At 44.7% G+C, this 27,326-nt stretch overlaps 1 protein-coding gene and 1 long non-coding RNA gene across 3 annotated transcripts in view; one reads left to right on the top strand and one right to left on the bottom strand.

The window, feature by feature from the left end:
- Window positions 1-13,494, bottom strand: part of IFFO2 (intermediate filament family orphan 2) — a 40,127-nt gene extending 26,633 nt beyond the window's left edge. For both annotated transcript variants that reach the window (XM_081923677.1, XM_081923678.1), the window contains exon 1: window positions 12,725-13,494. In XM_081923677.1, the coding sequence (XP_081779803.1) occupies window positions 12,725-13,458 (734 nt within the window). In that variant the 5' untranslated portion in view covers window positions 13,459-13,494. The remainder of the gene's footprint in view (window positions 1-12,724) is intronic.
- LOC309376997 lies at window positions 13,357-26,265 on the top strand. Its single transcript, XR_014171342.1, has 3 exons — window positions 13,357-13,495; window positions 24,968-25,209; window positions 26,115-26,265. It is a non-coding gene; the product is annotated as an uncharacterized lncRNA (long non-coding RNA).
- Window positions 26,266-27,326: the final 1,061 nt, after the last annotated feature.

Here is a 27,326-nt window from a genome sequence, read left to right as displayed (position 1 = left end):
GATCTCCAGGGCAGTGTATTCTCTTGAAGTAATAGCTGTATAATAAGAAAGCAGTTCTTTCATATTCCTGCCCCAATATATTGGACAAGGATTAGAAGGATTTGAACATATGAACCACCAATGGGGAGACAGTTGAAGCGGGACCCACACTAATGCTAAGACTCCTCCTCTCCCATACATATAGCACAATCCTATATATGTTTGTTCAGTGGAGCTAACTCTCAGGTAAGTAGGTGCATTATTACATCCTTATTCTCTGTACCAGTTCCACTGTTGGTGGCTTTATGTCGGCCAGTGCAGTAGCTATTTAGTAATCTCTGCAAGTGCATGGAGTTGCAAGAGTTATAGCATTGGAAGTATTACAGCCCCAACAATGTTCACTTTAATAAAAAGAACTGGTTGCATGGAACACACTGGCAGATGCTATAACTTCATCATTCACTCCTCAATAGAGCAATGTGCAATTACTAGAGTGCTAGACTGGGTCATGTGCTTGCATCCTCTTTAAATCACATGCAAGGCAAAGTCAACAGGAAGCAAAGCAATCAAGAGAAGTTATAAATCTATCCAACCTCCTAAAGCATCTATACAATATGAAATTGAGAGCAGGTGGAAAGCACACTGGAAATAAAGCCAGCTGATACACCTGAAACCAGCAATGTGTGTGAGAGAACTGCAGTAGCAAATGGCAATTCAGATTTTCAAACAACCAATTCCACAAATTTATTTCTACACTGATAAAGGCTTTTATTTTTATTTTTAGAAAAAGTCTAACCAGCACAACATGCTGCAGGTAAACAAAAACCCTTCACAAAATATTATAAAAAGAGCATTTGTGGTGCACAACAGTTATTCCAGCCTATCATTTGCAGCATCTATATAACAATATACCCACTCCAATGTCTCCCTCTAAGCCTACATCTAAATTCATCTAAGTGTGCAGTTCCTAGTAGCTAATAATTTTTCTGCCCCTCATGACAATTATTGAACACATAGAAATTATTTTGTTCACACAGTTTTAAACATTAAATAAACTTACAGCACAGCCCCATACATTGGTGTTCATTTACAACAAACCATAGACTTCCAATATGGAGGCAAGAGGAATATTATATCAACATTATATCTCTGCGCTTTGCTCCTGAACTGTGGTAGCTGATTCTGAGTGACTTTTCAGAGGAAAAAATACTAAGAAACATTCAAGATAAGATTACATTTCTATCACTAGTGTGGGTTAATATTGTATTCCAAGTAATTATGGCTGGATAAAGCAGACTATGTGAATCCTGGCAGGATTACAGCAGCCAGTGAATGAATATTTGCCACATGAGTGCAGATTACCCTTTGCCAGACATGCCCATACTTAAAATGCACCATCTATGATTCAGTTTCACACAATAACGCAACCAGAGTGCAGATCTGTGTTATTAACAAGCAAAGCACATCATTAATGGAGACAGAATACCATTCTCTCTGCTGCTCTAACGTTCTTGTTTGCAAAGGAGATTTAGGGTCGGGGCTGATGTAATAGGCTGTAGATGAAACAACTCTACATCCATGACATAGAATTATTCTTCTCCTCTGAGATTAAAATGGAAGTCTTCTCACATACTTTAAAATGAAGAAAAACAGTCAAGTGAGGGACTATGGAGGATAAAGCTTGCCACTTACTGGATTTTGCTGAGCATTTTGTGGTCAGGATCCAAAGAAATGTGCTTAAGGTGCCACAAGGCTGCAAGAGACTGAAAAATCTACCCACTCACCCATCAAAACATGTGGAATTGGGACTTCACATCTTTATTTCATTTCAGCAGTTCCAATACCGGAGACAAGCTGCTGTAAGGTTTGAGCGGCTGGTCACTCGGTCCTTGGAACCTGCATAGCAAAACCTGAACTCCATAGCATTGACTGGTTGTATGTGCTATTCTCTCCAGAGCATGCACATATCCCTCTTCTGGATCACCATCCCGTTTAGACAGAAGAAACGATATATATTTACACCCCCACACATCAATTAATATTTACAGTGCAATCGCACATTTGCTTACTCAGAAGCAAATCCTACTGTGTTGAATAGGACTTACTTCCAGGTAATCCTGTATAAGATTGCAGCCTTTGATATCTAGATAATTTTGTGCTCAATGAGGATCAAGGAAATAAAGATATGAATCATAATAAAGAAACACTTCTATATTTCTTCCGGGTCGGTGGTACAGCTCGTAGAGAGGTTGAAAAACATCAATGGAAACTAGGCTAGTGGAAACAGCACTCAGCAGGACTTTAGTAAGGCAACTAAAGACAAAAGAAAGCTGAAACCTGTTATAGCCAGAGTTTTATTTAAGCACTGAAGCATAACATTGAGCTCTACTAGTTGTGTGGCCAATGAGTCAAACCTTTCAAGAGCATTAAAATATTCCTGATTTTATTTACTGGCTGGGCAGCTACCCACACTAGAAAAATGTTTGATGGAGCACTCTACACTAGATCCTATGGAAAAATACAAAAATATTGATCATTTTTCAAAAAGTCTTGCATTCAGATTTTAAGCAATGGCAACAGCCTTCTTCATTCCTTTTCACAGATCTGTAGCTTTGGCATATATTAAACACAATCCAAATTACAAATCTTCACATTCTCAACTTTTAAAAGCACAGCCCTAAGATTAGTCAACAGCCCTGGGGAAAAATAAAAGCTGCACAGGAGTCAAAAGGCAAAATCCTGGCAGTGTCCCCACAAAGCCTGAACTGCAGTTTTTTAAAAAAGCAGCTGCTGAGCTTTACATCAGCCTCATTCTTACTTTAGCTACAGACAGTCCAGCACTTGGACTGCTTTCTACAGCCATTTAAGCCTATGATTACACATAATGAAGAGCTAGAAATATCTTATGTCTAGGTTTCTATTTTCACCCAAGTCATCCCTGCTCATGTCTTCAGATACTATTTGAGTTGGATTTAAGAGGCTGGTGCTGCAGAGCTACTTAAAAGAAAAAGGAAATATAAAGTAGAACTTCCTAGAAGATTAGTGGTCAAAACACTCAAATGGCAAGATACACCAGACACTTCAGGAATGTAAAGACTCCATGAAAGCTTAAACTGCTAACTAGTACGTATTATGAGGATTTTGTATGGGGGAGAAAAACCAAGCTTTTTATTTAGCTAAATTCTGCAGCAGCACAACCAGATGCCTTAACCTGCAACAAAACATGTCTCTCCTGCATCAGTTTCTACAGTCACAGCAGGCACTGCGACCCTCCAATACAGGCTTCCTCAACCTCGGCCCTCCACATGTTTTGAGGCTACAATTCCTATCATCCCTGACCACTGGTCCTGCTAGCTAGGGATTATGGGAGTTGTAGGCCAAAAACATCTGGAGGGCCGAGGTTGAGGAAGTTCCGACTCCACTCCATTGTCTCCCAAAACAGACGGATGCCAACAACAAAGTCAGAGAAGACACACTGAAATCAGTGGGAATGTCCATTCTTTTCCCTGAATCTACTCAGAGTATGGTGAATTCTGGATACAACCCCAAATCTTATCTACATGGTTAAGTGGCACAGTTTTTTTCATAATCCTTAGAGAGTCTTGCTTAGCCTTCTCCAAACTAATTCCCTCCAGATGTTTTGAACTACAACCCCAATCAACTCTAACCACTGGCCATGCTGCCTGGAACTGATGTGAGCTGTAGTTCAAAACACCAGGAGAGCAACAGGCTGAGGAAAGCTGGCCTTGGTGATCACCTCAACACACTTTCACATAATTAACAGCAATATGTTTGTGACTTCTGATTACAACCCTAGCCGAGATAAGCACAAGAATGTTAGATAAGGAGAAATTAGACTGACTCAGTGAAAACAGCCAAAGAATTATCAGAAGCAGCTTTACGGCATGAGATTTATTGCCCATTTATTCTCAATTCTATTGATTCAGCATCAGTATTTAAGCCTTAGCCTATGGCTCACAAGGCAGCAGCTCACCTAGCATTGACTGTGATGGAAATACCACAACCAAATGAGAAGAAAGAGCACATATCAAGCTGCCTATCCAGCTACCTCATTTTAAAGGCCCATATTCACTGCATTTGCTCCCCCTTCCCATCTCTAAATTAGGCTGAATCTTAAATATAAAAATACTATGGGTAACAGTCAACAATATTCCCACTGAAATTAAGTCCATTGATTTCAGTGGGTCTACTTTGATTACTTGCACTGGATATCACCTTAATAATTCAAAGTTTCTTGAAAGATAGAATCATGTGCATACCAGCAAAATGGCTGGCACATGTGTGCGGAGATTCCCAGTGAAAAAAACAAAATGCATCCAAGACTGTGGTATTTATAGCTCTACTGTTAGGAAACTTGCACTTAAAACGTTAGAATTGGATCTGCCCTGCATTTAAAAACTGACACCAATCAGTTGGCAATACCAACTTTCTGCACCAAGCTATTCATTAGTATAAACTCCTAATGAAAAAGAAAACAAAAAATAACTCTTGGAAACTATAGTGATTAGACATTTTCTCATTAAGAAAAACCCACACCAAAAAACATCAGAAATGCAATGAAGCCATAAGCAAGGTAGCACAAGGAACATGGTCAGGAGAGAATTATAATTTCACTGGAATTCCTTCCCATATCAAAAATCATTTGTTTTTGATTGGCCTTTGCTAGTATAACATTTGCATCTTGTTACAGTGATATTTTAACTTAAAAGTTGATTTAGACATTCCTCACAGATTGCTTTTAATAAAAATGTGCTTAAGTTCCTTAGATTTGGAAAACAAAAGTTTGTTAGTTTTGTCACGCTTTCCCTTTGGCAATGATAACCTTTCCCCTCCCCAGCTGCAGAAAATTTGGAATAATCCCTATCCTCAACTGGACTTTATTAATCTGCCAAATCAAAGTGCAACCTGAGGAAAAGCAATTATTTCCAGCTCAACCAATATTAACAAGTTAGTTTTCTCTCCACAGTCACAAGAGGGCCCAACTGCCTGATAAACACTCAATGTCTGGACCAATTAAAGACAATTTTGGAACCATAATATACAAATCCATTCAAGTGCTGGAACTAAAGTTCCAGACAGACTGATCAATAGGCTTTCTGCAAAGAAAAGACCTCTTCAGAAATGAGAATACTGAAGACTCTATGAGGGATTTTCACTAACTAGGCAGTCTTTAGCTGGCCACACAGAGTTATTAATTCAAACCACACACCAAGATCTTATTGCAATATTTATCAACATATACTGCACCACCAGAGATAAAAATCTAAGCATCTTTAAACAGACACACCCTAAACATTTCAGACCAAATGCTACAATAGAAACAAGAAGTCTGAGCGAAGACTGACTTCTGTAAGGCAAAAAATAAATATCAGATTTTAGAGCAAGCATGGACCTTTGTCATAAGCATCAAAAAGAAAGAAAACAAGTTGTGAGATGATAGTAATTTTAGTATAGTAAAGGCGATTTTTTTTTTTTACTATTAGACCTCACAGAGCATTACTCTGAGCAAAAAACATGAAAGTTTAAGCTAACTACCGGTACCTGGTCCAAGAAATGTCTTATTTGCCTTTTGTTCAAAGCACATGGTATTCCTAACACCATATAGTCAGTACAATCTTTACGATATGAAGCCGATGAAAATCAGCTAATGGTTCTTCTACAAGTTAGTAGATACCACAGCAAAAAACCTAATGTGGACCAAGAGCTGCAATCCTAAGCAAGTTTCAACTGGCTTACTTATGAGTAAACATGCATACACCAGCTGACAACCAAGTGTGATTACAGGACTGGTTCCCTGGATCCATGTGTATGGATTGGGATACCAGTTTTCCTTCAAACCACTTGCAAAGACTGTAATGTCTTTATTTCTCCTTTTTCCGTTGAGAACGGCAGTCACATAGATTCTTAATCCACCATAGCCTCATTTACAAATTTCATGTATCAGTGTGCCACTCATGGATTTATTTGTGGAGGATACTATTTTGCAGAACAAGAAAATGGGAGCATAGAAGTTACAATAACTTGTATTCTCATTTGTCAACTTCTGCTTAAAAAACCAACAACTATGAACCTGAACTCATACATTCTCTTTGAGATTTCAGTGGTTTTTTCACTTAAAACAACTGAAGTCTTAGATTAGAGTGGGATGTCAGACTTCCCACAGAAATAATTTATTGTAATATCCATGTATTTGTTCTGGGCCTTGAGTTACAATGAGTTTATTGCTCTCCTATCCCCTAATACCATGCCAGCCATGTTTCCTTATGCCCAAACGCACACAAGCAGCCAGCAATACAAAGTGAGTCCACAAAAACTGTGTGTCCTGTGGACACCCACATACACAGTGAAGAAGGGAGGGAAGAGAAGGAATTATTTCTCTAGCACATTTTTAAAAATTCAGTGTCTGATGATCATTCTTACCCACCACTGAGAGGCAGTATGGAGTAGCCTAGAGCAACCCAGTCAGTCGGGCAGGGTGGTCCTACTACTACTACTACTAATAATAATAATAATAGTAGTGTTGACCCATATTCAGCCTCCACTCAGGCATGAAACTCACCATCTCTTAGCCTAGCCTAGTCCACAGGGTTGCTGTGAACAAAAGAGGGTCACACACTGCCCTTAGTGCCATGGAGAAAGAACACAATAAAAATGTAAGTAAAATGTTTTAAGAGAAGTGATCGGTAACAAACCTCTGTGAATTCGCTACTTAAAATAGGGACCATATACAGCTTATAGAATTACACACCAGGGGGAGGGGAGCGCCAGCAATTGTATCTACAGTTGAATCCTCCAATTGACGACAGAGGAAATTCAGGACTTTTCACTTTTTGGGTTGTATCCAGTAAGTTCTACTCAGAGAAGATCCACTGAAACGAATGGAGCTTAGTAGGACATTTCTATCAACTTCAATGGGTTTACTCAGAGTAGGACCAGCTTCAGAAACAGTCCTACGTTAGATTATTTGTTCTGCTGTAAAAAGACAGCCAATATATGCTGTACCGCCTTATGACATTTCCATGGGCTCCTACCCACAACAGCACCATCAGGATCACTTATGTGTTCCAATACCTTTTAGAACATCCACAGTAAGCTACCAAAACCATTAATAAATAACATACATTTACAATGCCATCTGTTTCGCATAATAACAGTAAAGAGTTTAAATACCCAAACAAGACTTGGGTAAGCAACTTCAAAATAAAGAGTCAGAGCATAAAGAGCAAGGACACAGTTTCTTTAAAAGTAGCAAAAACTATGAGCGTTATTTTAAAAAATAGTGCTGGAGACCGAGCCCTTAAAATAACGAAAAACAGAAAAGATTATTATGTTCTTTTTAATTATTTTGTTACCATCTATAAATAAAAGCCTTAATAATGACAAAAATCTTTTTATTGCTGTTTACAAACCCAAAGGTCAACATCTTCAAATATTCATTCTTCTCTAAACTCAGCATTAATGTATCTCAAAAGTATTTGATAGAGTTAAGAGTTCCAGCCAACTTTTGAAGTAATGTATGCCACCATTACTCCACATTATAGAGTAAATTTCATATGAAATATACAGAACAGGGACCAAGAGGAAGCCTGTTTGCTGACTGTACCTAGAAACAATACAGTGTGGAAGTGGCACCCAAGACTGACTATAACATTTCCTTCTCAATTTTTAAAGTCATGATTACACTATATCTACAGAATATTTCAAAAGCAAGTATTATGAGGAAAATCACATGTTCCAGTCCAAATGAAGTATGACAATAAGGACAGGCAGAATAGCTGGGCCCTAAAAAAGAGTGGGTGCCTACCAATTAAGAAGAGAACGCTTACGCCCAGTTTATAAAGGCAACAGAAGGTCTAGCTTAAGGAAGGTTGCTTCCTGCAGCTTTCTCAAGGCAGTTATAGCCATCTTCCTACATTCCTATTTAGACCTACACAACACACATACCATCATATAACAGGGGAGAAAGACAGCATACTAAAGAGGCAACTCAATATGCTCAAATCTACTTTGAGTTTATAGGAAATGAGGCTGCACAGGTGCTTTTTTCTTTTTTTTAAGGCAAGCATTATATTCAAACAGCTTTGTTTGGATGCAATCCCTTCCTCTGCAGTGTTCTGTCTAAATACTGCACCACTGAGCTCATTCACAGGAGCCAAAAAGCAGGCTCATCAAGGAGAAATCCCCAACCAGCTTTTGCTACCAAATTGTAAACACAGAGCAAAAAAAACAGATGTCTCTATAATGTCCTTGCCAGAGGTATCTTCTTAATCGGGCAGGAACCCACCCACAACCCTGACTACCAGAGTTCAAGAAATGCTCGATTTCATCTTCTCCCTTGAGTAGATTAGGCAGTCTTTTGTATATGTTTCCTTTTCTACAACCCAAACCCTAATTCTATGGTGTGTCATCTTACAAATAATTTTAACCCCTCTTTCTTTGACATGAGGACACAGGTACTCATCCAATTTTTTTTGAGGTGACACTGCAGCCACTCAGCTCAACAGGCAGGGCATCACTTTTTCCCTCTATCCCATAACCTAAAATACCCATTTCATCTGCTGCAGTTCTCTCTCTCTCTCTCTCTCTCCACCCCCTCACCTTTTCCTACAGTGACAGTCAGAAAACCAGTACTGCACAGAGAGATTCCCTGACCATTCATGCTGCCATCTTGTACCGAACATAGGCCTTTTCCAATGCACTAATTGACACATCATGCAAAGTACCCACCTAATGAAAATTACTCCTCCGTCAAGGGCCATAAACTCAACTCCCACTCTGCACTGGAACATGCAGTATCACAGTATTTAAATTTGACAACTGTATCCTGCTCTGCACAGTACCACCATATGCTCCCCATAAAGCCACCTCACAATCCCTTTCACTCCTCTTCATCCTCCATCAGTCTCAGACTTTATACTGAAGGAGGAAAGTGCAAGACACAAACCACTGTTTATTTCTTCCACAACTAGGGAGCCCACTGAACTAATCAGCCAACTGTTTTGCCTTATTCATGCGAAATACAGCACCTCATCCCACCACTTATCATCATGAAGTCTACCCCAGGGGCCATCTGTCACCACTGTCTATTGTCCTAAACGAAGGTAAAAATTGTATTCCAACAACCACTTCCTTTTTTATCTCACTTTATTCAAAACTCACACCCTCCCTCTCCAGTTCCCCCAAGAACTCACTTCCTGCTCTATTGGCATGTGCGTGGGTGGAATGGGAAGTGCTGTTCCCGCCCATGTACATCATCTCCCCTTTTAGATCCCCTTCCCCCACCTGATGTGCTGCCCCCACTTCCTACTGGGTTGGGAAGGAGTAGAGATTTACATACCAAAATCCCGGCTGCCATCTGTCATCTCAGAGGCCCTCATTCTATGTCGCATCAAACCCCCTCCCCTCCAGCCCATTATCAACTCTCCCCATACCCCTCAACTCTACCAAGATAAGCTAAGAAACACAAAGCCCTGACAAGGATAAGTCTTTAAGCACTGCATTATAAATATGACTTTCTGCCAGAAGGACCAGGATTCCCCCCTTCTCTGTTATCTATGGTAAACAGTGAATCTTTGCCTAACTCTTTGAGCTCTGGAGAGTAAGAACTGATGCAGTATTTATTACTTATATCCTGCTCTCTCTTACTCCTGCCCCCATCCCAAATTTTGTAATTGCCTGATAGTGGCATATCTTCCCCTCCCCCTTATTTATCCTCTTCCCCAATTGCAGATTCCCTCATCTCTCTCCCCCCCGCCCCCCAGAAATCCTCCTTATTTATTAATTTGAATATCCAATTCCTACTCTGCAAACATACTTCTGAATATCAGGTACTGGGATAGACAATGGGTTGAAGTTATCCAGAAGCATCTGGTGGCTCAGTCTTAAGACAGAAATAGACTAAGTGAACTTCTGGCAATTTTTGTGACTGTACCTTTATTTCAATGTCCTTTTCTTTCTTTACCACCCCCTCTCTTTCTGCTCCATTCAAGCTGGCCTCCCTACTCTATTTGTGTACTCCTTTCCAGCATATTTCAGTCCTCTCCCTCCCCCCATGCATTCCTAACAGTCTCTATTCCCTCCCCCCCTTTTCATTCATCCCCATGTCCCTACTGCCCTGCTCTCCACCCCCACTTCTTCTCTCCTACACTACAATCTTTCATTCCTGACTTATTTCTCTCTCTTCCCCAATTCCCACTATCCTTCCAGTATCTTCACTTCCTCTGTCATCCTCCATCCATTTTCTCCTCCCCCTACTACTCAGTGTTTCCCTTTCTTCACTTCCTCTTCTCTACACCCCTCTACTCCCATTCTTATTCAGCCCTTCAGTTTCATTCATTCCATTCCCCAGCTGTATATTTCTATCCCTCTTCCTTCCATCCATCTCTCTTCTTCTCTCATTTCTCCTCCACTGCATTTCACCTTGAGCCCTTCTCCCCCTGCAAAAAAGCTTCAAATGTCTGGGACAGATGGGGGCAGAGGCAAAAGGAAGGTTAATATTCTTACATCATTATCACCACCACCACCTAAACCCATCCAATGCTAATTTGCTAAACAGTCTCAGGCCTATCAGAGGAAAGGCAGAATAGGAAGCTAAGTAAAGAAAGAAATATACTATCCAAACCCCCTCCAAAGACTCCAGAGAGCTAGATCCATTGGTCAGGGGGGCAAGAGGCCCTCTCTACTACTTTCACTATAAATGTACCAAAGGAAAGGTTAACTATATCAAAGTCACAATCCTATGCACTTACCCAAGAATAAGCCCCAACATACAGCAGGACATAGCTCTGAGTAAACGTGCATAGAATTGTGCTTCTAATAATACAGATGAAATTAACCTTCCGGATGAACTACAATTGTTTAGGAAGGCCAAAGGAGCTGTTTCTTCCTAAACTTCATCCATCCAGCTGACATTTTACTAGAACTGCAAGCAAACATCCCTTTAAAAAGAACCTTTGACAGTTAAAACTCCATTTACTTTATGTGGCCTTCTCTTTAACAAGAGAGAGAGCTATTTTAAGATGGATGGGTTTTCTATGAGTACAGGAACTTTATGATACTGCTTTAAGTAGCCTATATTTTTAAATGATTGTTAATGTTGCTGCTTTATGTTTTTGAAGTTCTGTTGTTTTCATACTACAGAAAATGCCATAAGTGGAGCTTATGAGTGATGTGGAACCCGTGTGGTCCTCTAGATGCTGTTGGATTCTAACTTCCATCAGTCCCAGCCAACATGGCCAGAGTTTAGGGATGACTATGGAAGCTGAAATTCCACCACATCTGGAAGGGCATAGATTTTCCATCTCTGATCTACAGGAAATGTACCCATGCAATCATTTGCAATCATACAAAAAGTAAATGAGTGAGCCAATAGACATAAAAGGGAAATGCTTTTTTTCTAATACAAAGTATAACTAAATCATAAGATGGAAATGTAAAAGGATGGATATTAGCCAACCTTCTGCCCTCCAGATGTTGCTGGACTCCACCTCTCAGCAGCCAGCAAGCCTAATAGTGTGGTCTAGCAACATCTGAAGGGCTACAGTAACCTACCCATTTCTCTGTCAGAAATACAGTAAAAGATTGTATGCAGCACTGGTCATACCCATAGCAGAATCACTGAAATTAATGGACATGATTAACTAACATCCATAAAGCAACAACCAACAACTGCTTCAGATGTCTTGTGAAGACTTGCCAGAGCTTTCCAATGAAACTGGCCCCTGTTTTAGCTGTCTGGTTTTGTTTTTGATTAAATGATGAAAAGTAGTGGGGGTTTTTAAGACTATTAGGCCACTTTATTTTTTCACATTCTAGGCAGTTTCTAAATTCTTCTAAATAACCAAAGCTTAGATCCGTTAATCTTGGTGGGTCTACTCTTAAGACTTAGCAGGGATATACCCAAATATCTCCACTTAACACCACCACACTCTCTCCCACATGTGCCCCGTTTCCTCAGGTGCCACAAGTGCTCCCCATAGGAAAGACCGCTTAAGACACTCTCCCCCACCCTAAATCACGAGTCCTATTCCAACCAACTTCCCACAATCCTCATGTCCCAACCCTCCCCCATGATCCACGTGTCACCCCCCCACACACCCACATAACACTTACAGATTCAGGTGGATAGCCGTGTTGATCTGTCATAGTCATAAGAAATAAGATGAAAGATGAAAAAATCTTTTTTAATAATTCCAGTGGCACCTTAAGGATCAACTAAATATAAGTTTTCAAGGTATGAGCTTTCGTGTGCAAATTTGTATTACACACAAAAGCTCATACCTTGAAAGCTTTTATTTAGTTGATCTTTAAGGTGCCACTAGAATTATTAAAAAAGATTTTTTCATCTTTCATCTTGTTATTTATTATAATACTTACTGGTCATCCCCTACACCCCAACCATATACATGTCCCACTGATTGAATAATCCAGTCCCACACAAGCACACACCATTCCCACACACATCATTCCCATAGACACAATTAACGTGTTATCCTACCCCACAAACCATTAACATGTCCCACTCACCCCATAATCCACGCGTCATTTCCACACACACAAAAAGACCATTCACGTGCCGCAGCTGTCCCATGATTCACGTGTCAATCCCATACACGCAAAGATTGCCAATTCGCGAGTCGGGGTCCTCTCCGGCCCCGCCCCCCAATATCCACGTGTCATCCCCCCCCCCAAGCCGAGCCCATCCCCGCGGCGGCCTTCCACCCACCTCCTCTTGTAGTCGTCCCTCTCCCGCTTGACTTTGGCCAGGACGTTGTAGAGGGCGCGGATCTCGGGCGTGATGGTGTCGATCTGGACGCCGACGCCGTCCGGGTGCACCCAGGAGACGCCGGGCCCTTGCAGGGTCTCCAGGCCGCCTCCGCCCGTCCGCCTCACCTGCGTGTAGCTCCAGATGGTGCCGGGCAGGCGGCTGTAGTGCTGCTGCGAGGAGGAGGAGTGGTGCGACGGCGGGTGCGAGTGCGAGTGAGGCAGCTGCGAGGCGGGAGCCGATGCCGGCGGGAACGAGGAGAATGAAGCCGACGACGGAGGAGGCGGGTGGGGAGGAGGAGGCCCGGCCGCCGCCGCCGCCGCGGACGGCACGTAAGGGGGCATGGAGGGCGGCACGGGGTCCGTCTGCACGGCCTGGTGCCTGGGGAAGCGCTTGTAGTGGAGGCGCCGCTCGCGCTCGCTCAGCTGCTGCGCCTGCAGCTGCTTCTCCAGCAGCCGGTTCCGCCGCTCCAGCTCGTGCACCTTGGCCAGGAAGCAGCGGAAGCGCACGTTGAGCCCCTTCAGGAGGTGGATGTTGGAGCCCAGGTCGTTCCGCAGCGCCGCCGTCACCGGCGGGGCCCCGCCGCCGACGCCGTCGTCCATCTCGCCCCCGACCCCCGACGAGGAGGCCGGCCCCGACGACGCCGGGAAAGCCCGCGCCGCCATCTCGCCGAACAGCATCGAGTTGAGCATCATTTTCAGCGGCGTCGCCCTCCCTTTATCCTTCACTGAGGTAAAAAAAAAACGTTTCTTTTAAATATCTATATATCTGTTCCTCTTACCACACGGGACGTCGCTTTCCCTGATATTATTTTTAATATGCAAATTTAAAAAAAAAATAGAAGTTATTTCATTCTTATCGTTTGAATTATTCGGCCGTTGGGATCCGGCCGTTGGAGCGGTAACGGCCGCCGCCGCCGTGGAATTCAAACGCCCGAACGTTCGAAACGGCCATCCTCGCAGCTTCCTCCTCGCGCCGAGGTGAAAATGGACTCGATGGCCGGGAGGGGGGAGGGGGGAAGAAGAAGAGGAAGATGCGCCGGCGCCGCCGATGCTGCTGCTGCCTCTGCAGTGCTCGCCGGCTAACTAACCCAAAAGGCGGCCACTGAGCGGCTTGGGGTTGGCTGGCGGGGTGGGGACTGCGCGGAGAAGGACCCGCCCACTCCGCAACGCCTCCTTTTTTCCTCTAGTCCCTTTCCTATAGCTTGAGCACGCCCCTTCTGTCTCTTAGCCACGCCCTCTCCTCCCGTTCTCTTTTCTATATGCCTGTCTTGGCCACGCCTCTCATTCTTTTATGCAGCATCCCTCCCTCTCAGCATCGAGCCGCGCCTCAGACTCCGCCCACATCCTTCCCTCCGCGTTGCGGTCCTCCGGCGTGCTGCTGCTGGCCACGCCCCCTCCTTGCGCGGCTTGAGCTCAGGCGTTGCTCCACGTGGGCCACGCCCACGTCGCCGCCGGCGTCGCCCGCTCTAACCACGCCCACGAATCTGCGTGTGTTGAACACGTGCTCCGTGCGGTGGGTTTCTACGTTGAGTTAAAAGAGTCAAGGGGGTCAGGTTCGTCCGGGATTCACATCGTGGCTGCTCAGTGGTGCTGAGGTGCATGAACTCTGAGTATGCTCGGGGACATTTTTTGTTTTAACTGCGCATGGCCCCTTGACTCATTCTTCCCTCCAGTTCAAGGTAAGCCAAAATCACATATAGTTAAAACCCAGTGGGTTCAATGGCCGGCTGGATTGCCAAGGTCATTTTTCCTGGAACTTTGCTCTCTTTCCTCCCCCTTCTACATTTTTAAATATACATATTTTTACCCTGCGCATAAAGCTGAATGCACACTAGTTAAATGTGCATAAGTTGCAGGCTTACTTTTCAGCTATACTCAGTGTGGGGAACCTGGGGTCTTCCACGTGGTGCTGAACTGCAACTTCCATCATCCCTAGCCATTTGTCATGTGGCTGGTGGGTGTTGTAGTCCGCCAGTATTCCCCATGCTGATCTACACCAGCACACTATATCAGGAGCTAGCGTGACCTTGAAGCTGGGTAAAGTTCTCTCTTTTAATGCAGCAGACTGCTAAGAGAGGTCATGCTGCGAAAGTGGCTTGCAGTCTCAGAATGCTTTGCAGTGCTGGAGGGGGCACTGGGGAGGAGAGGTGGAGCTCTCTTGGGTCACAAGCTGTTCTAGCTGTACCCTGGAATAATAATAATAAATTTTTATTTATATCCCGCCCTCCCCAGCCGGAGCCGGGCTCAGAGCAGCTAACAACAATAAATTTTTGAACTGGAAAAGAACTAAAAGCTTGCTGGATCAGGCCATTGACCCATCTAGTCCTGCATCCTGTTCTCACATTGGCCAGCTAGATGCCTTTGGGAAGCCTGCAATCAGGATATGAACACAACAGCACAGTGGCGTAGCGTGGGTTGTCAGCACCCGGGGCAAGGCAAGTAATTTGTGCCCCCTAACCTGTAGATTTGCGCCCCCTAACCCGTGGATTTGCGCCCCCTAACCTGTGGATTTGCGCCCCCTAACCCCCAGATATTGCGCCCAGTGCGGCCGGCCCCCCCTGTACCCCCCACGCTACGCCACTGCAACAGCACTCTGCCCACCCGTGATTCCCAGCAACTGATATTTAGAGACATGATGCCTCTTTGGGGCAGCTCCTGTGCTTTAGATGTTAACACTGATACGGGTTAGCTGAGTACTCTCTGAGTCAAATACGGCCACCAGGTACGCATTGGGGCATGCTAGATGTTGTGAGAAGCCCCTGTTTTTGCATACCCAAGCAGGCAGCAAATCAAGGGTGCTGTTTTCCATTTTATCCCAAGCCCCTGCAAGTCACCAAACACGACCAGGTGACTGTGGGCAGGCTGCGCTTGAAGGCCTGGACTACAGTAAAAAAAAAAAAGTCTGCTTTCATCAGAGTGGAGATTCACCACCCAGCCTCTAGGCTGTTCGTCACCACATTCGTTGCCCCCCTCTCCTCTCTCCCTCCAGCTGCACAGAAGGAGCATTGTGTTCAAATGGAGAGGCTGCCTTTCTTTGCTGGCTTCACCAAAGCCTCCCGCAGCCGCCACTGCTGACGTACTAGGGAGCTGGACAACTTGGGCATTGTGAAGTTCACACGGGACATTAAGAAGGGGGGCTCTGAAGAAGGCACTTGTTTTGCTTCTGCTTAAAAGCACATCAAAGCTTGTATGGTTCACTGCAGAGGCACTGGCAGAGTTTATCTGACCATTAACAGGCTTTAATTCTAATTAAAATCCACACGGTTCATTTTTCCTGCAGCAAACACACTAGTATGTTTCCTCACCAACGTTATTTGGTTACAGCTCCTGTCATAATAGCCTCATTTGCCTCAATTTCTATGGAGTTGATAAATGCCAATACAACTCATAAACAAATAGTTTTGGAAAACACCACTGCAAACCTCAATTCTTAGGGAAGAGGCCATCCCAGCAGCATGAACTTGTCAATCAACCCTTTGCTTCTCATCTAGGCACTGTAACAGCCCCAGCGCCTTCTGCAGCCATTGGTTGAGTGTCTCTGATGCCTGGAATGCTCAGAAATGCCCATTTGGTGAAGGTGCAACCAATGGCAAGCAGTGTACAGAAGTAAGAAAAGTGGAAGATCAGTTTGAGCGAAAGAAAAGAAAAACGAAGCAGGATCTTGTTTCAGGGAGTTTTCTATGCTATGAAAAGGCAAAAGAGCTTGAGGACGTGACAGGAGCTATCGGCCAGGAAGCCAAGAGAAATTGAAGCACCTTTCATGCTAGGCCCCATTTCCACATTCCTTTAAGGGTTCGCCATCTCACACTAACGAAGTCTGTGATCTTCCATTTGAACTTGGGGCCTTATTTTGGTCATCTGGTTTGAAGAAGCAAAGCATGAATTGTCTGGGAGGCATTTGGGGTTTGGCTACTTTAAGGCGTAGCACTTTCTTTCAGGTGGAGAGGCAGTGTGTGCCTTGTGCGTTCTCAGCATACCTCAGGCAAGGAAGCTTCCATCATTGTTGTTCTGTCTGCTTGCTGAAATAATTGCACTGGGTGGGTGTGTTAATCCAGATGAGAGAAAGAGGTATTACATAGAGGCGTATGTTCTTCCTGTATGGAGAAATTAGGGTGCCCCGTTTGCTCCAGCAACGCCGTGTTTTGTGGTTTGACAGTAGGCTGGGGGCCAGGGTGGGGGCAGTATCCTCCTTGTGCACTGAACTGCTGGCAGTTAAATGCGAGGATTTAACATGTGACCTTCCATCCTAGAGTTGCCTTTAGAGAACTTCTGGAAAGTGTTAAAGAATTAAAGGTTCTTGGGAAACCCAAAGCACCCTCCCAAAGAACAGGCCACTGGTTGCATCTTTGCATGATGTCTCAATCCACTCAGCCAATGTGGAAGGAGGTAGTTTTGACCACGTATCTGTGTTGGGTGCAATTGTTTTATCCATCAAACACCCAGACAGACTAGAGTCATCTGCCCTCAAAGGAGGCTGCCTGCTACATCCCAGCATGAGGAAAGTTAATCCCAGACGACGACAAGAGAAGCAAATGCATAGGCTGCCAAAATCCTGGAACTGCAAACAGGTTTGGAGGCTGAGGCCTGGCTTTTTTGTCTCCATCGCCCATCTATGAGTCCTTTTTATGTGAAAAAGTACAGAATCCAAATGGATCAAGATTGCCTCAGCCAAGCTCTCAGTTGGCAGGTTCAATTCAAAAGGATGACACAGAGTAGGAGACAATAGAGACCTTTCATCTGGTTAGCATTTTAAGCCACTGCCTAATTGCATTATGGTCTCATTTCATCCCCTGACGAAGTGATTGAATTTCAATTAATAACTCTCGGAAACAATTCCTTCCACTGAAGTCCGAGTGACTTTGGAGAAACAAAAAGCTTTGTCTTGCGAAAGGATCCTTCCGGTCGTAGATTAGATGTGCTGTTGTTGATCTTACAGAGGTTAGAAGGGACTTTTTCAGTCTTTTACTTCTATGGAGTTGCTGCCTCATGGACTGCCCCCATAATTACTCAGGATGGCCCTAAAGCAATTCCATTATATTTTTGTGGCTGAGAACTGCTGATTCTCACCAATCACAGATAGTAATAATGATGTCCCCCATTGTTATCTTTTCCTTCCTGGTTTTCTTTTTTTTTAAAGTAATATTTATTAAAGTTTTAAGGCTTACAAAAAGAACAAAGAGAAAACACCAAATTAAGCAAAAACAAAACAACACATCACAATAAGGAAAAAGAAAAAAACAGAAAAATAGAAACAATTAAAAACACAACGAACATTCCCATAACTTATCTTTCATTTGCTTGTTTCCTTGACCTCCTCACACCTCCCTTTTTTGTGTTCTAGTTCGGTTAGCTATTTCAGCAAATCCTTTCCATCTTTCCCAGTTTTTGTCCTATAATTTATCTTGATATAATCTAACTTTACTTTTCCTCCTTTCACCAATTAACAGTCTATTTTTACTTAATCCTTTATAACATTTCTGCTAAAACCACATAACTTCATTCCAACATCCTTCTAACATTCATTAATTTTACAATGTTTCTGTAAATAATCTTTAAATTTATTCCAATCTTCTTCCACCGACTCTTCTCCCTGGTCTCGGATTCTGCCAGTCATTTCCGCCAGTTCCATGTAGTCTATCAACTTCATCTGCCATTCTTCCCGGGTGGGTAGATCTTGTGTCTTTTCCTTCCTGGTTTTCAAGGACTAAGTAACCCTCAAGTTCAAGCAGTAAACTCTCTAATTAAGAAACAAAACAGGCTGATTCCATTCACTGTGCCCACAAAGACTTGGTAAAATACCAAGAGACTGACTTCCAAACTCCAACTGTAGGAGGTATGATCTTTAACATATAATTGATGGGTGTTAATTGCTGCTGGGGTGGCCAGTGCAATAAGTATGTTTCAGAAATACATTTGGTAAGTGTACCAAGGTCTGGTAATTAGCAGTGAAAGGTAAGAGTGGAATCTCTGCATTGAGAGGCAAGACACTTCCAGTGACCTAATACTATGTGTGAGTTTTCCTGGGGTACTGGAGAGTGCTGTGCTCAAGGGATTTATGTGGTTCTCCCCCCCCCCCCAATCGTGGCAATTTTTGCATCTAACTGTACTGTAAAATTTGACGTGAGCTGCAGAGATGTAGCCTGACGACAGTCATGGGTGAGGTCCATTGTGCGAGTACTTAGTTCCAGCTGAATGCCACACATGCTAACACCTCACAAATGACATTTACTGAGCCCATTAGAGGGAGAAGAGGTCTGTCATGCCTGTACACTGGAACATCCATGCATCCAACAACATTTCTGTTGCACTCAAATTATTTGTGTTGGATTTTAATTGTCGTGAAATCAGTTCAGATTGCATAGGAATATCAATAATATGGGAACGCTCTTCCGCGAGAAGCAGAGTCAGGGCGTGGGAAATCAGGTTCCAGAACAAGAGGATAATGGATTCATTTCAGCCATTAATTCCAGGCTACACCTCTTGTGTCTAATTTGTCAAAAGCAAACGGTTCAGGGGTTCCTAACGATCCGGGCCCAGCAGCTCCTGTGACCTTACTTGGAGAAAAAAATGTGTAGCAAAGCAGAAAGGAATGCAATGCCCAGACAGGAGCGGTCCAGCATGGGCAATGAACAAGAACTTGCATGTTCTGAGGAAGAGCACCAATATGACTTCATCAGTTGTGGTGACTCAGAGCCCACAGCCTCAAAAGCAGTGACTTTATAACGTCAACTCTAAAAGGCGGCGCCTCTTGTGTTCTTCTCAGAGCCTTTCTTCAAACTGTCAAGGTGGGAAGAAGGAAAGGTGGATGAGTCACGCAGGTGATCCAGCCTCACCATATAAGGGATAGGGCTTTGGTATTTCCTGGAAGCATCGCCCATAATTCTGGACCAAGAACAAGAGAATTTGCTGGTGGGACTGTACCTGGCTCTTTCGCAGAGGCAGAGATAACAAAAGAGCAAATGACATCACCGGCAGCTTGACTCACGGATAATCTGGCTACCAACATAACAAACAATATGTGAGCAAGCTGTACAGGATTTGGCCAGGACTTGCAGAGATACGATTTAAGACTCTAGAGAAAGCAAATGCTGAGAGTGATAACCAGGAATGCAATGCTGAGAGCTGGTTTATTGGCTAATGGTTTTAAAAATCTTTTCAGCAACTAAAAAAGTCCACCTGATTAACTGGCCTCAGATCGCTTGCATGAAGAACAGTTAAAGCTACTACAGATGGCAAAACGTAATCTTGGAAAAGCTTCTACTTCTCTCATAAGCACACAGGCGTAGCCAGGATTTTTGTTAGAGGGGTCAGACCTTTTGTTGGGGGGGGGGCAGAACCTTAGTTTGCTATGGATTTTTATTCATTGGGGGGGCAGCTGCCCCTTCCTGCCCCCTTGGCTACGCCCATGCATAGGCAGTAGAGCGGGAGTTGGGAACCTTTGCCCCTGTGGATGCAGTTAAGCTTCCCCATGAGCTCCAACTGGTCAGGGATGATGGGAGTTGTAGTCCAGTAACATCTGGAGGGCCAAAGATGTGCTTTATTTCTATTCTTTAATTGTTCAAAACAGTTATTACCTACTATAGAAGGTTGGTTATTGAAATTAATGAATTTGGCTGAGATGGCACAGCTGACGTGTTTAATTAGAGAAAAATCACTGTTGACATTTATTTTTGATTGGAAACCCCTTATGGAAAGGGAAATGAGCTTGTGATATCTTGGTTTGAAGACTGAAAAGGGTTGGTTTACGGAAAGTAGAAGAGTTGAATGCTATTATGGAGCAAGCGGTTTGCATAAGTCTATAAAGCTATGGTGAATTAGAAGTATTTTCTTTTTCCTTATTTTCTTTCATTTAGTTTTTATGTTTCAAATGCTTGGTATTTGATGTTAACTTTTCTATATTGCTTTTTCTTTGTGTTTTTTTTCCCAAGCTTTAATAAAGACAGCTTTCCCCCAAAAAAGGAAATGGAAACAATACCCAACTCCCCCAGTTTAAAAGGCCATAGATTGTTTCATTAGCCAAAGGGGAAGGTGAATATTTTTTGCCTCATTCATTTATTAGACTGGTGCCTAAATGATGGAATTGGAGTCCAACAGCTCCTAGAGGGCACCAGTATTTTACCCCTAGTGTAGACAATACTGAGCTAGGTATGACATGGTCAAAGGCACCTCCCTATATGCCTATGTTTTGAAGGGGAGAGCCATAGCTCAGTGGTAGAGCATCTGCCTTGCATTCAGAAGGTCCCAGGTTCAATCCCTGGCAGCACCTCCAGGTAGGACTGGGACAGATCACCACTGCCACTCAACACAGACAATACTGAGCTAGGTGGACCAATGAATCTAAATATCAAGCAGTTACCAGTGCTCATTTTAGGTGGACGGCTGTGGTTGTATGGCAGAGTTGCATGGATGAAGGAGCCGACTCTGTGCAAGCGATACCCGCTCTGCCAGCTGGAGCTAGCAACTTGACCCAAGGCTGTCCAGAAAGCTTCCAGGTCACCTTGGTTCTCTTACATTTCAACTAGGTCTTTATTACATTTGTTTCCTATCTTATTCTTGGAACCCAAGATGATGTACGTGTGGTTCACAGGCAGGCGCCCTTCCAAGCACTTACCAAACTCCAGACCTCCAGAGTTTTAGCCAGGCAGTGTATAGGGATCTTCAAGGTTCCTGGTGCCTAAGTGGTGAGTCATGACCCACTACCAAGTTGTGACCTGATCTAAGCTGGGACACAACAGCAGCAGTACCATACCATACCATACCATACCATACCATACCATAGTAAAAGAACTAGACGACTCTTCTAGATCCTTAAAAGTAAAGGTAAAGGGACCCCTGACCATTAGGTCCAGTCGTGATCGACTCTGGGGTTGCGGTGCTCGTCTCGCTTTATTGGCCGAGGGAGCCGGCGTACAGCTTCTGGGTCATGTGGCCAGCAGGACTAAGCCGCTTCTGGCGAACCAGAGCAGCACACGGAAACACGGTTTACCTTCCCGCCGGAGCGGTACCTGTTTATCTACTTGCACTTTGACGTGCTTTCAAACTGCTAGGTTGGCAGGAGCAGGGACCGAGCAACGGGAGCTCACCTCATTGTGGGGATTCGAACCGCCAACCTTAGAAGACTGTGCTCTAATTAGGAATGGGTGAGACATGCTTGGATGCTTCCTCTGAAATTCATAAACCAACAACTAGATGGGTGGTGGCAGAAGGTGTTATCCCTTACACCACAGCTATACACATATGTCAGAACAGGTACAGACTGAGACAAGGACAGAAGCCATTTCCTCACTAAATTTACTGGACAGGTTGATGGACAACTTGATGTCTAAGGCAAACCTCGCCCGCTCATCATCATCTGAAAAAATTGCTCTATGTCAGGCCAGAGGGAGACACCGTGATCCAGAATAACCCAAAGCAAACGTGTTTTTTAAAAAAGGCGCTGCATCAGCAAAAGTTGAGTCAGCTGGATTCTGGGGTGTCTCCTTATTAACAGCATTTCCTAAGATCTCAAGTGTGCTTTTAGGGCGATGGCCAAGGGTGGAGTAAGAAATGCCATCCCACACCCAGCACCCCATTTCTTCCCATTCTCATTCCACAGGAAGAGTCATGATTAAGATAGGGATCTTCTTCATTGCACCACTGCAGTCTTCCCCAACCTGGTGACCTCCAGATGTTTTGGACCAAAAATTCAGTTGTGCTGGCTGGGGGCTGATGGGAGTTGTGGGTCTAAAACATCTGGAGAAGGGAAGGCTGTCCTCATCGTGCCTGATAGCCCTACAGCTCAGGTTTGAAGAAATCTGAAGTACTGTCACACCACACCCCCATCGTGTTGAGTAGACAGAGGGAGAAGCCTGGGAGGAAGAGGTGTCAGAAGCTGAAGAGGCAACAGTTTAGTGAGCAGGTAGAGTCTGTGGCACAGAGAAGTCCAGAAGCAGAAGAAAGGCAGAAGCAGGAGAGGAGGGAGGCCAAGGGGCAGAGATGAGCCCAACTGGTGAAGAAGCCAGGCATTCCTCCCTGCCCTGCTGCAAGAAGCTCCCCTCCCCACTGGTCTCCCAGAACCAGGAGAGGTATGAAGAGGGATGTGGAGAGGCAGGAGCATGGTGGAATCTCAGATTGCTTGGGAATGACCCAGGAGAGGAGGAGATTTAGGCGGCTGTAGGAAGCCTTCACAACTGCGTCACAGGGTCAAGACCTACCAAGAAGAGTTGTTGTGTCCATTAGACCTGGCGCTCCTGAGCTGACTCTGTTTCTTCTAATAAAGAGTTACCGTATTTTTCGCTCTATAGGACGCACCTAGTTTTTAGAGGGGGAAATCAAGAAAAAAAATATTACTGCGCACAGCCTGTCCGCTTCTCCCAGAGCTTCTCGGGGCTGCGGGGGAAGCCCGGGTCCCCCCCCAGCCCCAAGGAGCAAAGAGGCCAAGACAGCGAGCGGGATCCATCCCGCTGGCTGTCTTGGCTTTCGCCATAGCCGCACAACCTCTCCAGCCGGGAGCTAAACCTCTTCTGCTCGCTGCCTTGGCTTCCTCTTTAGCCTTGCGCAGCCTCTCCCGACTGGAGAGGCTGTGCGCGGCTATGGCAATTCCCCGACCTCCCGCAAAAGCCCACAGGAGCCGCACACCCTTTAAGGATCATGCGAGGAGGAAGAATGGACTGACTGGCCACATCAGTCCCTTCTCCCTCCGGGGGAAAAGTCTGCAAGAGCCGCGCAAAGCTATGGAGCGAAAAATACAGTAACTTCACTTATTCTGTGTGATTTACTCCTGACACAAGCTATGATGGCTGTGCTTTGCCTCCATGGTCAGAGGCAAGAATGCTTCTGATTACCAGTTGCTGGAAGCCACAGGAAGAGAGAGGGCTTTTGTGCTTGAATCTTGCTTGCTTGGTTTTCCTTTGGGACATCTGGATGGGGCCTGTAAGAAGAGGATGCTGGACCAGATGGGCCATTGCCCTCATGCAGCAGGCTGTCCTTATTTTCTTAAGTTTGGGGCAGGTGTGGAAACCTGAGTTTGGTGTGAGCTGTTGTAGCCTAGCAGCCGAGAAGCTGAGCCGCAAACCAGCCAATACCCAGTTCAAACCACCCCTTATCAAGTGGACATCAGGGAAACCATGCTGTCATTGCCTCAGCAATGGAGTGGTAATATTTCCCTATGTTAAAGGCTCACTGTTAGGATTAAAACAATATATGTTAAGCTGCAAGAATGCAGATGCCCCATGTACAAATACCAACCCCAATTCTCCAGGTCCTTGGCCTCATTTAGCCAGAGCGGTCAGGCTTGCACATCAGAGAGAGGTATGTTCATGCTTGGAGAAACCTCAAGGTATGCAGACATACAAAGCAAACTTTTTGAGGCTGTGGGGAGCCAAGGGGCACCCCTCTTCCCAAAAGAGTCCAATGAAGATTGATGGTTGGAGGGGAGAGAATTGTGAGGGTGAAATGGCACCTCTTCAGGATTTCAGTCTTTCCCTTTTTGGACAGAGAACAGGCATTCTGCATCGGAGCTACAGCCCTTCCCTTGCATCCATCTAGCTCAGTATTGTGTATGCCAACTCACAGCAGCACACCAAGGTTAAAGACAGGGTTGTCTTCCAGCCCTACGTGGAGACAACGCTTGGGACCAAACCTAGGACTTTCTGTGTGCAAAACAGGTGCTCTACTACTGAGCTATGGCCCATGCCCTAAAAATAAAGTAAGATCCTATTCCTCATGCTTCTCAGTAAATGGATTATTTAACCAAAAGCATGGGAAGCTGCCTTATACGGAGCCAGGCCATAGGGTCAATCTAGCTCAGCCCTGTCCACTTGGACCACCTGCAGATTTGCGGGATTATAGGCAGGGTGATGCCACTGAGGGTTGAACTTGGGAACATCTACATGCAAAGCAGGGGCTGTAGCTGTGCTCTCCTCTGTGGCTCCCCTCTGAAGCCCCTGTGCTTCTGTCTCTGTTTTGTTGCAAAGCAAGTTTGGAAAAGGCAGTGGGCGGGGAGGGCAATTTCTAGCTGCCCAACTGTGTTGTCTGGTTAACCAAAACACAAGCACAAATGCCCATTGAACAAGTTGGTGCAATTTTCCCACATGTGTCTGTGGTTCATCCTATTAAACAGGAGCACCTATTAGGCCTCCTTCAGCATGTTTTTGTCAGAGGCATGTTGCAACCTCACCTGCCCCAATGAGGCTGAGATCTTAATTACTTTTTTTTTTTGCAGGCATCAAAAGACATCTTTGGAAGCAACCCCATCCCTTTGATATGCCCAGATGCAAATAAAGGGAAGAAAAAGAACTGGGGAAAACAGCTGACACAAGTCCAGAGATTTTGCTGTAGTAATCCAGAAAAAGACACTGCCCCACCCTAGGCTTGGGGTGGATTAACTAACAGATGTGGGGCTGAACCCAATTCCTGGAAGGCCAGAGAGGAAAACAAATTCTCCTGGAACATTAAAATGCCTAGGTAAGCACAGCCAGGTTTATATATGGTTTGTCCATTTGAGACCCACATTATTTTGTCCGGCTCTGAGTTGTTTCAACAGGTCTTGTACTAGAATATTTGGATGGCCCTCTTCAGGGATTATTTAGCTGTGGTTCCTTCATTGCACAGCATTGGACTAGATCATCCTTAATGTCCCTTCCAACTCTACAACTCGTATGATTCTATTTTCCAATAAACCGTGCTCTTAATTTTTCCCAATTTAAAGTACTAATTCAGTTCTGCTAACTATTCCAACTAGAGCCTGAGACCCGTCTGATCTTGAAGCTGATCTCCCAAAAGTTTTGCATCTGTTCTGACTCAGTTTTATTTTGCGGTTTCCAAAGCTGAGTTGTCAAGTTCAGGCAAATTGCACAGGAGCTGAGCTACCTAGATAAAAGCGGGGGCTGCTGGGAGGCCCATAGCTCAGAGCACATGCTTGGCACATCCAGGCAGCATCTCCAAGTAGAACTGGAAGAGACCCCTGCCTGAGACCCCGGAGAGCTGCTGCCAGTCAAAGCAGACAGTACTGAATGAGATGCACTAATGTTCCAGTATAAGGCAGCTTCCTATCTTCCAGACACTGTCAAGACACTGAAGAATTGTATCAAACCAGGGCAGCAACATAGCTCACCTCTAAGGACTCACAAACAGACCTCCCAAGTAAGCTGTCAAGTCAAGTTATCATCTGTTTTACTGCCCAGGAGCTGAGCTGGCTCAATCAAAGCTTGTTGGAGCAGCAACTCATTTGCAAAGGTCACCGAGGGAACCGTGCTGGATCTCACCGGCTACACGGCTCCTGACTACAATCCTATCTGCCTACACACCTTAGATGTGAGCAATGCGGCTTCTCTGGTGTCTGTTCAGCTCCTCATTATCTCTTTTGCTAGCAAAGCTCGGCAGATCAACAAGCACAGATCAAAACATCCCACCAGACTAGAAGGGCAACAACATGAACCATCGAGAATACTTCACGGATTTAGAACTGCAGTCTGAATCGGAGAACAAGATTTGTAAAAAATAAAACACCATCTAGCGTTACTGAGTCCTCACTGAGATTTTGAAAGCCAAGAGTGGAACCTCAGAGTGAAATTGGCACATTGGGCTGTTGTGGAGCTCCCATTCACTCTCAACAGCGCTTCTTGTTGTGGGTTGTGTGCTCCTAAAAAACCTCCATGTTCGGGGGTTTCAAAAACTGGTTTCTGCCAGAAATCTCCACCGTCTCCTTTGTGTTTAGGAGCATTAGACGAGACAGCTGAATCAGGCCAATGGCCCATCTAGCCCCACATCCTGTTCTCACTGTGGCCAACCAGATGCCTGTGGGAAACCACAGCACTCTCCTCTTCTAACCATGGAGGCAGAGCAGAGCCATCATGCTTAGTAGCCATCAAAAGGCCTCTCCTCCATGAATTTGTCCATTCCTCTCTTAAAGCTATCCAAGTTGGTGACCCATCGGCAGGTCAGCTGTCTGCTTCATGAAGTCATCCTTTCTTTTCTCTGTCCCAACATGCAACTTTGTTGGCTGTCCATGAATTTTAGTGTTATGAGAGAGGGAGGAGAACTTTTGAGAACAGCCTCTGCCAAACTGGTTCTTGCCTTGCCAGATGTTGGACTATGACGTCCATCAGCCCCAGTATCGTGGACTGGCAGGAGTTGTGGTCTGAGGGCACTGGGTTTGCAAAGCCTGTGTCAGAAGGAAGGGGATATTGATTTGTAGCAAGCTTTACTCAACTACTTCAGGTAGGAATCTGGGCCTGGAGGGGAGAAGCAGACTTAAATTCCTTAAGAAGCTAATGGAGGGCAAAATGGGCTCTTGCATAACCATTCTTTCATCTCCCACACCCCTTGGGATAGTGGGAGAACATATAAAGCCACATGGAAATCATTCAGCAACCCTCCACCACACCCATCCCTTGGGGCTTCCTAAGAGGGGAGGGGAGGGTTCCACGTTATTAGGCACGAGAGTTGTATAGACTATGTAACACATTTGTATGTGTGTGCGTTTCCAGTCACTGTTGGTTTAGCAGAATTTCTGCAGAAATCAGAGCTGCGCCAGGAGATGGGAGGACGAGGTGATCCAGAGAGGAACAACTATGAAGAAC

This window comes from Podarcis melisellensis (genome assembly GCF_964234715.1).
Source record: "Podarcis melisellensis genome assembly, chromosome: 8".
NCBI lineage: Eukaryota > Metazoa > Chordata > Lepidosauria > Squamata > Lacertidae > Podarcis > Podarcis melisellensis.
This window is presented reverse-complemented; position numbering and strand designations above follow the sequence as displayed.